Raw genomic sequence first — 16,424 nt, forward strand, 5'->3', positions numbered from 1 at the left:
ACTGAGCAGGAAGCTGACGTGATGATGGAACTAGTCTAAAGAATGGACCAAGAGAAGAGGATTAATATTACTGTAGAGGCAGTTTGTTATTCACAACCCCTACCCAGTAAGATAGTCACTGTTCCAGAAATTGACATGAGTCATACTTAGAATAAATATGTATATCATGATAGCATCCCCTAACAGCCGCTAATGTTGCTTGACAATTTTTAGGAAACAACAGATTGAGTAGACTAATTATAAAAATGCTACATTTTACATTTGTGACAATAGATCCAATGTAAACGGAGCTTCATTTAATTCTGCAGGAGACATTAAGAGGACAATGAACATATTTCTGTATGTACCTTCAGATTCCTCCATTTCTGCCTTCTTGCGATCTTTCTCAATAAATATGGCAGTTGCCAAGAAGGAAGCTCCTCCGATGACCACGACAAACGCACAGCTCATGAGGGCGTACTCCAGGCTGCGGAATATTTGCAGAGTAGATTCCGGCCTTCCTCTTTGGATGAGCTCAGATATCTGAGGATAATAAGAGATAATTGGTTAGTGATATATGTATGGTTAGTTAAATTCAAAAACACGAATAAGAATACATATTGTTCCTCACAGCAGCCGATCTATGCTTGTTAGGAAATGTGGCGACTAGAAGGGTTGTGGCAGCAGAAGCGCAGCAATGTATTTAGCGGAGGAGCTCCCATACTGCAATCTGGGAGCAGCAGTGGTTCTAACTCTCTCAGCCCCCATGTTACACGTTGGCCAAAGCTTGGAGACATAATTCACTGTGATAGCCAACCTCAGCAGATAATCTAGATTATTACATTGCTCCAGGACTTTTGGTCTTTGGCGATCGGCTGTTATACATAGACAATCTATTCATAACCTGGACATATAAGTTCTGTATACATTCTGTACAGGTTCTGTATATGAACTCTATGGATATCATATGTGTATACTTTTCAGTGTTATCCGTGTACTGTGTAAGTGCTTTATGTGACACAATATAAAGCTTTGCATGGGGTTTGTTTTAAGTTCCATTCTAGTGGTAAAAGTGTTGTATTTATGTACCACTGAGGAAACATATGCAATAACTACTTACCGCTCCGATGATATATGGACTGCCAGCATCACCCAGCAGGTGCGATAGTGTAATCTGCATGGCCTGTGCTGTAGATCGTCTTTTGGGTGGTACAATATACTGAAACAAAAGAATAGTCTAAGTAGGCAAAAGGAAGTCATTGAACCCAAAAAAAAACAAGAACCGTCAAAGTGACGGCATATGAAAATGACAAAATACTAGAAACAAGTAAACGCTGCAGTTGGCATCTAATGGGTAGCACCAGGACAAACAAAAATCTGACTAAAACATCAGTTCAACAGTTTTCATAACTCACCAGGAGGATGTTGGTCAGAACGGCCCATCTCAAGCTGATTAATGCCCCTCCAATGAATATAAAGACCTGCAGTGAAGAAACATGGAAGAATAGTATAAGAATGTATCTTCTACCCTCTTGGTAAGTGCTGGACCTTAGAAGTACAAGACTAAACCTATTCTGTACCCAAGTACAGTGTACTGAACACAAGACTGAAATGTCCCTAATTATAAACACAGACAAGACTAAACACATCCTAAACCTCTTGTTACAAGACTAAACCCATTGTAAGCCTATACACAGTGTACTGAGAACAAGACTAAACCTATCTTAAGCCTACGCACAACGCACTGAGCACAAGACTAGTAATATTACTCATGTTTAATCCATTCATTAACTACAATTACATGTGAACATCTAAAGATATCTCCCACCATGTACTACGTCTCTATTAGAAACATCCCTACTTTAATCCCAGATCCAGTAAATAGATATCAACAGTCTACACATTAAGGACTTACATAGGTGGCCACAAGACTGATGTCCGCAAGAATCAGAGCCAAAAACAGGAAGGGGGCGGAGCCTAGCATGCCACACGCACAAACTAATGGGTCTGCACATAGGTTGCCTTTTTGGTACTTTTTGCTTATCTCCGCCCCTGCTACAACTCCAAGGACGCCGGAGACAACTGTGAGTGCGCCGAAGATTGTGGCCCAATCGGAGTATGAGCCATTTATTACCACCCTCTGCTTTCTATCATTGAGCCAATTTTTAACCCAATTACACACGTTTTCACCCAATCCGAGCTGTCTCATTTTGTATATTAGCCTATTATGTGGCATGGTGTCAAACGCTTTCGAGAAGTCCAGATATACGAGATCAATAGACTCTCCCAGGTCCAGCTTAGAGCTTACTTCATCGTAGAAACTGATCAGATTTGTCTGACATGAGCGACCATTCATGAATCCATGCTGGTGAGGAGTTATTCCCTTGTTCTCCTTGAGGTGCTCATCGATGGCGTCTCTCAGAATCCCCTCAAAAATTTTTCCCGTTACTGAAGTGAGACTTACCGGCCTGTAGTTGCCAGGCTCACTTTTGGTCCCCTTTTTATAAATTGGAACCACGTTGGCAATGCGCCAATCCAAGGGTACAACACCGGTCTTGATAGTGTCTAGAAATATTAGGTATAGCGGCCTAGCTAACTTATCACTTAGTTCCCGTAGTATACTTGGGTGTATTCCATCTGGGCCTGGCGATTTATCGATTTTAATCTTCTTTAACCTGTTCCGCACTTCCTCCTGCGTTAGGTATGACATATTTTGCGAGGGGTTTATTTTATTCCCCTGTATCTCGTGTGGCATTTCCTTTTCGTTTGTGAATACGCTTGAAAAGAAACTATTTAATAGATTTGCCTTCCCTCCATCATCTTCAATGATTTCCCCTGCATTATTTGTTAAAGGGCCAGTGCTCTCCCTGCAAATCCTTTAGCTGTTAATATAGTTGAAAAATAGTTTTGGGTTGTTTTTGCTCTCTTTGGCAATCAGTCTTTCCGCCTCCTCCTTGGCAATTTTGATCGTATCTTTGCATATTTTGTTTTTTCCCTGTACGATTTTAGCGCTTCTTCGCTGCCTTGTTGCTTTAGTAGTTTGAACGCTTTCTTTTTTTCGTTTATTGTCCCTCTTACCGTCTTGTTGAGCCACATTGGTTTCTTTTTATTTGAGATTCTTTTATTTTTAAAGGGTATGAACTGCTCACATGAGGTGATTAGGATCCTTTTAAACTTTTCCCATTTGTCCTCTGTACTGATATTTTTGAGGATGTTGTCCCATTTAATGTTACCGATAGTAGTTCTAAGCTGATCAAATTTTGCTTTACTAAACTTTAGTTTGTTTGTCGCTCCCTGATAAGGTTTCTTATTGAATGACAGCTGGAAGTTGATTATATTCTGGTCACTGTTCCCCAAGTGCCCCTCAACCTGCACCCCCTTTATCCGTTCCGGTTTGTTAGTTAGTACTAGGTCCAGAATGGCTCTCCCTCTTGTTGGTTCCTGCAACAGTTGGTTCAGATAATTATCTTTAATTACTCTCAAGAACTTATCACCCAACTAAGGTCAATTACATGGGCGGAATGTCAGGCCCAAAATGGCTGACTCTCTTCCGTTGTAATGCATCACAGGGCCATTACACAGGCGGAGTGTAAGGGCTAAAATGGCTGACAAAAAAAAAAACATGTATGATTAGAAGACAATGGACGACAAGGTTTTCAAATAATAATAATAATAATAAACTTTATTTGTATAGCGCCATCATATTCCGCAGCGCTTACATAGACGGGGGATACAGAAAGACAAACGTACAAACATTACAGAACCACGGTTACATAGTAATCAATTGATGGAAACAATAGGGGTGCGGGTCCTGCTCCAACGAGCTTACATACTACAAGTAATGGGGTGATACAGAAGGTAAAGGGGCTGGCAGTGTGCACGGTGTGGCGAGGTGGAGAGTGAGGGATGCTATAGACATAGACAATGGTCAGACATTTAGCTGTGTGACGGCAGAAACAGTATGACTGCAGGAGCGATTTATGATGGCTAGCAGGGATTGCAGTCAGTAGGTCAGGGAGCATGTTATCAGGCGGAGTACAGAGGGGTTTGTTTAGGGAATTCGGTATGCCTCCCTGAAGAGGTGCGTTTTTAGAGCACGCCTGAAGTTCTGCGAGTCCTGGATTGCTCGGGTAGCCTTTGGTAGTGCGTTCTGGAGGACCGGTGCTGCTCTGGAGAAGTAAAAAAGGATTATATTTACTTTCTAAAGCTAATGGTAATGAGGTATTAGTCTATAATATAGCCAAATCTAGTAAATGCACATTCACGTGTGCCAATCGGCCATATTATATTAGCCCGCAACCCGCGACAACGGTCGTCATTCTCTTGCAAATCCCTATCTAAAAAAATTTGGTCGCTAGCAAAAAAGTATCCAAAGCCGGTTTAGAAACTCCCGAAACTCAGGCTTCGTGTATAGAGGCCAGTCGACACGGCACTTCACCTTAAGGAGTCATGAAGTAGTCCGCGAATTGGTCTCTAACACGAAGTCCAGAAAGAGCAGGTGTATTTACATCGACGCCTGCAACTGTTGAGGTCACTGGCAGTGAATCAGCCCTAAGCGTCCAACCCGCGTCATTGAAAAATTATGCAGAAGCACGGTGGCTTTAACTACTGAGCACGTGGCTTCAGGTTCCATTTGAATTGAGCCCATGAACACTTGCCATTTGCTGGTAAGTATTTCAAACGCACATTCAACAAAACGCCAAGCACGCGTGAGTTAATAATTAAAAACTTGGTGCCTGGTGTCCAACCCTCTGCATGGAAACGGCCACAGAACATGGGTTAACAGGCCAACGCTATGGAAAGCTTCAGACAGCATGATTCACTGGCGGAATCACGCCCATGGACAGGCAGCCTGCCTGTCCACGGGCGTTGCGGTATCCCGCGACAGATCTCTGCTATGGGAGCTGCCGCCCAGGAGCAGGAGTCGGCAGATGGATCTCCGCTGTCAGCCTATCTGACAGATAGGCTGACCACGGAGAATGACAGCAAATTGCAACATGCTGCGATTTGCTGGCCGCGAGCGGAGAATCGCAATAATTCTACGCTCGTGAACAGGGGGGATGCGCTCTCCTTAGCCATGCTAGGAAGAGCGTTCACTGCGTTCCCCGCGGCCAGATTATCGCCGCGGGGAACTCAATTCAAACCTGCCCTTGGACAGGCAGCCTAAAGGGGTTTTAAAAAATTGGTTGCCGAGTTAATTTTGAACATAATACCCCTCTAATGTACATCCTGAGATACAGTACTGTATAATATACATTCTGTCTCAATAACCTGTTAATGTTGAGTTACGCCGCGCATTCATGTGATCCAATTCTGGCACATGGTGCTTGTTCTGCTCTTTAGAGTATATTGCTTCTGGCCATTATTCCAAACAATGTATCTTTGATGATGTCTTCAGAGGAGGATGCCGGGATTTTCTGTAGGTCCGTTCTCAGTTACAGACTGTGATGCAGGCGTTGGCTTATGGCACATTGTAACTGCATAGACATTGGCACCTGTGTCGCAGGCTTTTACTTATACCAGAGCTTCAGAAGATCTGACCAACCTCAAATGAAGACATCATCGATAACTCTTCAGTAAAAGAAACACCATGTGGGAATACAGAATTGTGTGCTTGGGCGGTGTAACTCAACAATAACAGATTCGAGGACTGCTGCCCACTGGAATCGCCAGTGATCCGGAGATTGGCACACCTAAAAATGCCCCATTTGAATGGAGTAGCAGTGTGCAAGCACAACCACCCCTCCATTCATTTATATGGGATGGTGGGAGATAGCCAAGAACATCGATCTTCCTGCGTCCTATAAAAGTGAATAGAGCAGTGGTCAAGCATGTGCTTTACAGCTGCATGCACATGGGGCATTCGGTTGTGCCATTCTACTGTGGATTAGGACAAATGTATTTAGTGGGAAAACGACTTTAACTACCTAGATCATGCAGGCCAGAGAGTAAAGAGTTAGGGGGGAAATATGGTGACAGGTGTGTGATATGATCAGATGTAAGTGTAATGCTCTAGTTTTATATATATATATATCCCGTGAGGGACTGGCAAAACTTGTAACGCTTGTTTTGCAACATTACGTAAAATAACAGGTATGAGGGGGGTTGTACTTATCAGTTTGTGATGCCACCATTCCATATACAAATTAGTAAATATTCTGCAATACTTGACATGAAAGTCAATGGCCACGGAATGGCAGTAATGACCATCTCATAGACTTCAGCACGTGTGGGTGTCAGTTAAAGGTGCACCACTATACGGGGATCCAAACTTCAGACGGCCACATAGGAATCATAAAACACACTTACCGTAGAATTATCTTCAGAGGTTTGGTAGACTTCTGTACTGTTATTAGTTGTAGAAACGTATAGTCACTAAAAGAGGTAGTGTCTTACAAAAGGCTTTCTTGTGATGGGACTTTTGGGGACGGAACATTTAGGCTCACTCACTCCCATGCACTTCACATACAGTTGGGCAGTCTTTAGAGATGAGCGAGCACCAAAATGCTCGGGTGCTCGAGTCGAACTTTTCGTAATGCTCGAGAGCTCGTTTCGAGTAACGAACCCCATTGAAGTCTATGGAGGACTCGAGCATTTTTGTATGGGACCGATGCTCCGCATAGGTGATGACTTGTCAAACACCAGAAAACATCAGAAAGTCATGGAAATACCACAGAAATGGATAGGGAAGGGCAGGGGCAGCATGCATGGCTGCATCTGAGGTTCCCAGGTCCCACTATTAAGCCAAAATGGGGGCAAGAGTCTGGCGTCACCCCCCCAATAATTTACTTGGGACAAACCCTCATTAGCAAGATACACACGCTGGCACATCTTAGCTAAGCACCACACTACCTGCAACCAAGGACAATCACTGCCTGCGGGTGACACCGCTGCCACTTACATGCTGGCATTGCTGACCAACCCCCCCGCATGACCCTGCGTCCACAGCGCACCCAAACTTTTCCCTGCACAGCGTTCAGCTGCCCTCATGCCCCATGCTCGCTTCATAGCCACACCACCCTCATATCTATTTATAGGTGCGTAATGGATGAGGAGGAACCAGAGGCACACACTGCAGAGGGTTGGCAGGGCTAGGCAGCGACCCTCTTTGAAATTGTGGGTGATAGCCCACAATGCTGTTGGGAATTGATGATAAATTGACGTACGATCATCATTCCAATCCTGTGCCACCTCCGTCACAAAATTGTCAGGAGCCGCAAACTTGGGCATAAAGGGGACTCAGGTGCCAGCACTTCTACACATCTCCACAATGCAGCAATACTCTCTGTGGGAAGCACGTGAGCGGGCCCAGGGTCAGGCTCAGTCCCAGCCTTCACCTTGTGTGACCTAAGGTGCCGCGAGTTACATAGCAATGGGAAATCCATGTGTGCCCACACAATTCATTCTGTGTAGGTGTCAGACAGCTGGGAAGTCTTTGAGTTCCTTGGGCTCGCCTATGCTGTGGGTGCACAAAGATGGTATTACACAGGAAGAAATCAGAGTGCCCAAACATGGCAGAGTTTCACCCCACCAAGGACCTCGGCCCGTATTTCTGCCCTAGTCAGTCAGTGTATTTGTGCCAGACAGGTAAAACACCACAATGAGAAGTCTTTGTGCACCCACAGCATAGGCGAGCCCAAGGAACTCAAACATGGTATTACACATGAGGAAATCAGAGTGCCCAAACATGGCAGAGTTTCAACCTGCTAAGGGCCTCGGCCTTGGCCACTATTTCTGCCCTAGTCAGTCAGTGTATTTGTGCCAGACAGGTAAAACAACGCAATGGGAAGTCTTTGTGTACCCACAGCATAGGCAAGCCCAAGGAACCCAAGGAAAGTATTACACATAAAGAAATCAGAGTGCCCAAACAAAGCAGTTTCACCCTGCCAAGGCCCTCGGCCTCGGATCACACCCTCAGTAATCATGGGCATAAAGCGGACTCGGATGCCAGTGCAGCTGTGAACGTCTCATTAATGCAGTAACGCTCCTTTTGCTTGGCCCAAACCAGTGTCTCTGATAACTGTGGTAACACAGGAGAAAATACATGTTGCCCAGCGCTGATCCCCAGACCACAAGAAGGGGGAGGAAGCATAATGAGGCCGAGAAACAATGACAGAGGTAGGAACCGCAATACTCTGTGTGGGAAGTATGTAAGCGGGCCCTAGGTCTGGCTCGGTCCCAGCCTCCACCTTGTGTGATCCAAGGTGTCGTGAGTTAAATAGCCATGGGAAATCCATGTGTCCCCACACACTTCATTCTGTTTAGGTGTCAGATAGCTCAACACCGCAATGGGAAGTCTTTGAGTTCCTTGGGCTCGCCTATGCTGTGGGTGCACAAAGATGGTATTACACAGGAAGAAATCAGAGTGCCCAAACATGGCAGAGTTTCACCCCACCAAGGACCTCGCCTTGGCCCACATTTCTGCCCAAGTCAGTCAGTGTATTTGTGCCAGATAGGTAAAACACCACAATGGGAAGTCTTTGTGCACCCACAGCATAGGCAAACCCCTGTAACATTTCTGTAGCAAGAGTATAGGCGAACCCCTCAGACCATTCAGTAGAAACTGTATAGGCAGACTCCAGTAACATTTCTGTAGCAAGAGTATAGGCGGACCGCAGTAACGTTTCTGTAGCAAAATTATAGGTAGATCCCTGTAACATTTCTGTAGCAAGAGTATAGGTGGACCCCAGTAACATTTCTGTAGCTAAAGTATAGGCAAACTCCTGTAATATTTCTGCGGCAAGAGCATAGGTGAACCCCTGAAACCATTCAGTAGAAACTGTATAGGCAGACCCCTGTAACGTTTCTGTAGCAAAATTATAGGTAGATCCCTGTAACATTTCTGTAGCAAGAGTATAGGTGGACCCCAGTAACATTTCTGTAGCTAAAGTATAGGCAAACTCCTGTAATATTTCTGCGGCAAGAGCATAGGTGAACCCCTGAAACCATTCAGTAGAAACTGTATAGGCAGACCCCTGTAACGTTTCTGTAGCAATAGTAAAGGAAAACCCAGTAACATTTCTGTAGCAAAAGTATAGGCGGACCCCAGTAACATTTCTGTGGCAAAAGTATAGGTGAACCCCTGCAACATTTCTGTAGCAAGAGTATAGGCGAACCCCTCAAACCGTTCAGTAGCAACTGTATAGGCGGACCCCAGTAACATTTCTATAGCAAGAGTATTAGCGGACCCCAGTAACATTTCTGTAGCAAAAGTATAGGCGAACACCTCTAACATTTCTGTAGCAAGAGTATAGGCGGACCCCAGTAACAATGGTGTATCAATAGTATAGGCGAACACCTGTGAAAATTTGTTCACCAAAAGTACAGGCGAAGCCTGGAAAAATTAGTTTGCTAACAATATTAGCAATGGCCTGAGAAATTGGTGTACCAAGAGTACAACTGTACCCGTGAAAAATTACTGAACGCCGAGGGCAGGTGAAACGTACAAACATATTTTGAAGATACAGCTCGTTATTGGTTCATTTGTAACAGAGCCTGGAGGCAGCCTTCCACGAAAATTGGTTTAAGTTTAAGTTGTAAAACTTTAAAAACTGATAAAACTTTTAAACAGAGCATTTTGGGGGCGTGCCTTGCGAATGAGCGGCTAAGACGTGTCCCTGCACCGCTCCTGACACCAGCACCAAAAAGCAGACCCCGGACGAAAACGGGACCCCACCAGCGACCACCATGGTAAAGAAGCTGCTGCAGGAGACCTCCAGGAGAAAATCGAGCACCCCGGGGAGAGGATTAACTCCATACCTGCGTCCGTCGGCAAGCCCCGGGGGTAGCGAGGAGAAGAGCAAGATGGCGCCGATAGAAGAGAAGAGGAGCGCCCACGTGACCGGCCGGCGGCAGAGCGCTGAGGAGCAAGAAAAGAACGGAGCCGGCATAGAGAAGCAGGGAAAGAGCGGAGACAAGCCGCAGGTAAAGGAGCCAGAGCCAGGGAGCCCCCTGCATAGCGATCCCCTGACAAACGAGCAGAGGCAGGGCAGCAGCTCCAGAGAGGCCGACCAAGAAGAGTGCAGCAGACAGGAGGGAGGACTGCAGAGACACAGCAGCCAGCAGACCCCAGACGACCAGCAGGTTAGAAGGGACATTATAGGGGGGGCTACCCCACATCCCCAAATCCCTGCCAGGACTGAGGGGAACAGCACTGCCCACAGAAATGCCCCACATGCAGACACATTAAAGGGGGCTTCTTCCCATACAATGAGAAAGGGCAGTGCACAGGATGAACAGGGCTCAGAATCAGAGGGGTATTCTACCCTCCCCCCACATCAAGTCTCCTCAGCAGACATTCATGAGGCAGCAAGGGGAAAGAGAGCCCTTACAGACGCCCTTAGGACCACAGAGGAGAGTCTGCACCTCCACAAAAGTGATCAATGGGGAGAACCCCCACCCCCGCTACCTGACCACCCATCCACAGAGCGCAAGGGGGAAAAGCGTGACTCCGCAAGGCGCCCTACCCAACAATTAGAATGCATTGATCCACAAGAAGATTGGGACTGGAGGGCCCACCTTAGGGCACTACCCACTAAAGGGGAAATAAGCCAACTATTCCAGAAAATGGAAGCGTCCCACAAAGAGGATATAGTAGCCCTGCAACAGGACATCCGCCATATAGGGCAAAGAGTAGAAGCAGTCGAGGAGAGCCATGACCAAATTTACAATACCATGGACGCCCATTCGCAGGAGCTGCATCAACAATCACAACAAATAGCAGAGCTCTACTGTATGTTAGACGATCTGGAAAATCGGCATCGCCGAAACAATGTGAGGATCAGAGGCCTCACCGAAGACATCGCTCCCTCCCAACTAGAAACTTGGGCACGTGAATTCTTTAATGACCTACTCCAGAAACCTCCAGACACCGAAATTGAAATAGATAGAATCCATCGCTCCCTGGGCCCAAAGCCGACCGACCCCAAGAGACCTAGAGATGTGATATGTAGAATCCATTTCTACTCAACTAAGGACCAGATCCTCCAGCGAGCCAGGAGAGCAGGAGAACTATCATACCAAGGCGCACCAATAATGATCCTAACAGATTTATCTCGGCGCACCCTACAGCTACGCAAGGCCCTGAGACCGCTGGTGACACTTCAGAGAGAAAAGGGAATCAACTATCGATGGGGTTTCCCGTTCCAATTACACGCTAACAAAGAAGGCAAATCAGCTACGTTCAAAGGCTTGGGTGACTTACCGAGATTTCTTTCCACATTTGAGCTGCCTTCCATTTCTTTACCTGAGTGGCCAATTTCATGCTCTCTGCCAATTCCCCCACCAAGAAATGAGTGGCAGGAAGTTGACCAGAGACCAAGGCGTCAAGCACCGCGCCAGAAGACACGGGCGGCACGTGCGCCCCCAACCAGAGACCTAACTTGAGGACAACACTACAGCCAATCTCCAACGAGATCGTTAAAATTGCGCAAATTTGTCCGAGAGGGGTCCCGGACATTTCTGGGGTTGATAAAGTTTAAGCATTTACATACTAAGTTTATGGTGCGGGTGGGGGGAGCGGTTGTTCGTCGGTTCGAGAGATTGTTCGCTTCCACAAACCCAGCGGGTAGCGAAGGTCTGAGCAACCTTCGCGGTAAATCGTCTAACGATATTTTCCGTATGTTTTATATGTTGTTATCCCACGTCTTGTCTATCCACCATGTGTGTCACCTCCCCCCCCCTTCCCACTCCCCTGGTCTTCCCCTTCCCCTTTCCTTAGTTCTACCTGGGGCGCAGCCCAAGCATTTGCCTGATAGCCATCTGCACTCTCAATAGCAATGAGTGACTTAACCTGTTGTACGTTTAACGTAAAGGGCTTAAACATACCACAGAAGAGAAAGCAGATATTATACCATCTCCATAAGAAAGGAGTAATGGTAGCTATGCTACAGGAAACGCATTTCAGAACAGACAGCGTCCCTTCTTGTGGCACTAGATATTATCCTACCTGGGTTCATAGCCCACACCCCTCTAAAAAAGCGGGAGGTGTTTCAATAGCTTTCCACAAGGAGTTTGGACACCAGGTTCTGGAATCCAAAATAGACCCGGAAGGGAGATATATTTTTCTGAAAATAGAATCTGTGGGTAAGATCATAACCATCGCTAACATTTATCTTCCAAACCAGGACCAAGTCAAGTATGCAACAAGATTCCTGAAGTCCCTGGCGGAATTCGCGGGAGGTTCCAGGATCATACTCGGCGGAGATCTGAACCTGGCCCTCGACCCAGAACTGGACACGTCATCGGGTAGGACTTCTATCCCCCGAGCGGCACTCCGTTCACTTAAATGCACGTTAGACACAATGCATCTGGTGGATCTATGGAGGATCCTCCACCCAGGGACCAGGGACTACACATTTCACTCCCTAGCGCATAACTCCTATAGCAGGATAGACCTGCTACTAGTATCACAAAGTCTCCTGGACTGCTCCCCGAAATGCTCTCAGGGAGACTTCGTATGGTCTGACCATGCACCGGTGATGGGTGGATTCGTGGGTTGGGGCAAATGTCAGAGAGGCTTCTCTTGGAAACTCAATGACAACTTACTTAAAGACTCCTTGTGTGTCTTAGATATCAAAAAAACTATAACCGAGTTCACAGAAGTCCACCAAAATGATAAAACGGGAGCCCCGATCCAGTGGGAAGCCTTGAAGTGTGTGCTTAGGGGTGTTTTAATCTCTCACGGGACAAGGCTTAAAAAGGAAAACTCCGCAAAATTAAGTAAGCTAATTAAGAACCTACAAACCAAAGAAGCAGATAACAAACAAGCGCAGCAAGAGGTCCTCAAAGCAGAAATTTCCACATTAAGGCAGGAAATATTGAGTATCCTGGACCAACGATCCCTGGCCACAAGAGACAAATTCCGGAGGGGCGCCTTCGAATACGGCGATAAATGTGGGAGTTGGTTAGCAAAGACCCTACACCCCAAAACCCCACTAACACATATCCTTAAGATCCAGACGGGCAGAGGAGGGTTAGCACACGCCACTTCAGATATCCTAGGGGAGTTTAAAAACTATTATGAGAAGCTCTATAATATCAAGGGAGACGCCTCAAATTGCACCCAAAGCGAGTTGGCCGAGATAGAGTCATACCTGGACCTCAATGGGCCTACTAGAATGACTCCAGAAGAATCCGAAGACCTAGAATCAGACTTCTCGTCCCAGGAGCTCGAGGAAGCCATTAAAAACTTAAAAGTAAATAAAAGCCCAGGCCCAGACGGATACACAGGCAGATTCTACAAGCTGTTCAGAGAAGAGATCTCCCCCATGCTACTGAAAGTATTCAACACGGGGAGGGCAGGTTATTTCCAACTCAGGCACTCATGGCACACATATCGGTCATCCCCAAACCAGGAAAGGACGCCTCGGTCTGCGGCAATTATAGACCAATTTCACTTCTCAATATGGACATTAAACTACTTGCAAAGCTGATAGCATTACGCCTACAAAACATCATCCCAAAAGTGATACATAGAGAACAGGTCGGGTTCGTCCCGGGCAGGGAAGCCAGGGACAACACTATAAAGTCCCTGGCCTTAATAGCCAGAGCCAAGCAAGCCAACCATCCCCTGTGTCTCCTGACGGTGGACGCTGAGAAGGCGTTCGACAGGGTCAATTGGAACTTTTTAGCAGCTACCCTGACAAAAATTGGGATCGGCCAACGAATGCTGGGGAAAATCATGTCCCTTTACAAGGGCCCCTCAGCCAGGGTTAGAGTCAATGGGGCCCTGTCGGACGCCTTCCAAATACGAAACGGAACCAGACAGGGCTGCCCCCTGTCCCCGTTCCTATACGTTCTCATCATGGAAGCTCTGGCGAATGCGATTCGCCAGAATGAATCTATAGCGGGTTATCGTATCGGAGGCACGGAGCACAAGATGGCTCTTTTTGCAGATGATCTCCTACTCTACCTAACTAACCCACGCATTGGGCTTCCAGCGTTACACCAGGAGTTCATGCGGTTTGGGAGGCTAAGTAATTATAAGGTCAACGCGCAAAAGTCAGAGGTGCTTAATGTCTCATTGCCGCAGACCGAGGTGTCTCAACTAGAAGGCCAATTCCCCTATCAATGGAGACACTCCGCGATAAAATATCTAGGTATACAGTTACCAGCGGACATCTCACGAGCATTCGAATTAAATTACCTACCATTCACCACTAACCTAGAGAGAGAACTAAATAAATGGAAATCCCTACTTCTCTCCTGGGGGGGAAGAATCAACGCCCTAAAAATGGACGCCCTTCCCAAGTTCCTGTACATTTGTCAAGTGATCCCAATAAAATTACCCAACTCTTATCTAAAAAAACTACGATCAATAGTCACAGCGTTTGTATGGAAAGGGAGAAAACCCCGGATGCGATACTCCCTACTCACGAGACCTAGGGGCAGTGGGGGGATGGGCCTACCTGACTTAGCCCTCTACCATAAAGCAAGCATCACCAATTGCATGCTAGACCTACTCAAAAGAGAAAGCTCAAAGCTCTGGGTGGAGGCGGAACATGCGCTAGTACCAGGATCCCTACGGGGAGCAATCTGGATCCCACCCAGATACATAAGAGCTATCCCTAACATATCCCCATTTATGGAACAACTTCTTCGGACATGGGCAGAATTTGCGCCGAACTTAGGCCTAATAACGGTGCCAGGCCCACTTACTCCACTGACAGCTAACCCACAATTTGAGATATCCATGCAGGGACTTCCAGTCCTGGGGATACCGATCAACCCAACTCCGCGCCTCCGAGACGTGATGAACCCCACGGGAATTAAATCGCTGTTGGAAATCTTGGGTGAGAGAGACGCGCAGCCAAACGCGTGGCTGCAATACTTCCAGCTTAGGGGGTTTGTGGGGTCCCTGGTCCCTCAGGTAAACCTTACAAGACCGCTTACGGCCTTTGAGCAGAGATGCATGTCAACGGGTGTCCAGAGACACATGATATCCGTAATCTACGGAGAGCTGCAGTCTCGGGGATCGGAGTTCCAGATGCCTAACTACGTGGCCAACTGGGAGAGGGAAATGGGAAGGAGCCTCCCACAGGAGGACTGGGAGAGGGCATGGAGCATGTGCCATAAATTATCATCAGCATGCAAATTACAAGATCTTAATTTTAAGATTATGTCCCGGTGGTATAGGACCCCGGAGACCCTGCACAAAATATACCCCCTTACACCACCTACATGCTGGAGATGTAATGCGGACAGAGGTGATATGTCCCACATCTGGTGGAGCTGTCTGGCAATAGCCACATTATGGAGAGAGGTAATGGAGATACATAATGCCATTTGCTCCCCTCAAGTTACATTAACCATAGAGATGGCCCTTCTCTCAGTCCTCCCGGGATCAATTAAAACGATCAAAAACAGCATTTTACGTTTCTTTATCTTGACAGTCAGAAGAATTATACCGAGACTGTGAAGGTCTAGAACCCCACCGTCAAGGGCCATGTGGGTGGAAGAACTTAATGAACTCATGTGCTTTGATGAACTGGGGGCAGACGAGAGTGGAGCCCTGGAAAAGTTCTACGGAGTTTGGCAGGTGTGGATCTCCTTCCGGACTTCGGCGAGGTTAAAGACGTGGATAGAAACCGGCAGACTTTGAGGGGCAAAACAAACGCCCAATAGCACACATGGGCCCGGGCTCCACTGCCGTCTTCACCATGAACGACTGGGGTATGGCTGCCCCCCCCCCTTCCCTCCCCAACCTTCCCTAATGTGTCTATGTACAGTTGTTTGTCACGTTTTATATACTGAACGGTTAAGTGACTTAAACCAATGCACCAAAGTTTTGACGAGTCACTTGGACTCCAAGATAATGTTTGAGGCGTAAGTGGCTTGATAAGCGATATACTGAAGTACATACTTGAACACAACTTGTTATGATGTTTGTAATATTGGCAAAAATACAAATAAAACGTTTAAACATAAACAGAGCATTTTGGGCTGCATAGAAATTGGCAGTTTAGCGTGATGACATGCTGTTTTAGGAGGAGGAGTAATAATAATACACAAAGCTAATTCTCCCCTTTTTTTAGGGTGATAGAGGATGCATTTTTCTCCTGTTGCAGCGAAAAGATTCTTTAACATGCGTTGCTTTTCACCGGTGGAGAAGAGAAGTCTGGGGAAATCCAGCCTTTGTTCATCTTTATGAGGGTAAGCATGTCGGCGCTGTCAGCTAACAGGCGGATAAGCTTATCAGTGATGATCCCCCCCCAGCAGAACTAAACACCCTCTCTGACAACACGCTAGCGGCAGGGCAGGCCAGCACCTCCAGGGCATACAGCGCAAGTTTGTGCCACGTGTCCAGCTTTGACACCCAATAGTTGTATGCAGCAGAGGCATCACGGAGGACGGTGGTACGGTCGGCTATGTACTTCCTCACCATCTTTTTACAATGATCCCTCCGACTCAGTCTTGACTGGGTAGTGGTGACACAGTCTTGCTGG

At 46.7% G+C, this 16,424-nt stretch overlaps 2 protein-coding genes across 2 annotated transcripts in view; one reads left to right on the forward strand and one right to left on the reverse strand.

Moving 5' to 3' along the window:
* STOML3 (stomatin like 3) overlaps positions 1 to 16,424 on the forward strand; it is an 84,031-nt gene that overhangs the window by 52,049 nt on the left and 15,558 nt on the right. The gene's annotated exons all lie outside the window — the stretch shown is intronic.
* On the reverse strand, positions 256 to 9,668 carry LOC136616882 (protein spinster homolog 1-like). The gene is made up of 6 exons (XM_066594223.1): positions 9,613 to 9,668; positions 1,895 to 2,126; positions 1,395 to 1,460; positions 1,100 to 1,198; positions 348 to 522; positions 256 to 302 (listed from the first exon to the last, which is right to left on the reverse strand). Exons 1-6 carry the CDS (start codon positions 9,666 to 9,668, stop codon positions 256 to 258), a joined length of 675 nt encoding a protein of 224 aa, XP_066450320.1.

The sequence above is a fragment of the Eleutherodactylus coqui genome, chromosome 1 (assembly GCF_035609145.1).
Source record: "Eleutherodactylus coqui strain aEleCoq1 chromosome 1, aEleCoq1.hap1, whole genome shotgun sequence".
In the NCBI taxonomy this organism is placed as follows: Eukaryota; Metazoa; Chordata; class Amphibia; order Anura; family Eleutherodactylidae; genus Eleutherodactylus; species Eleutherodactylus coqui.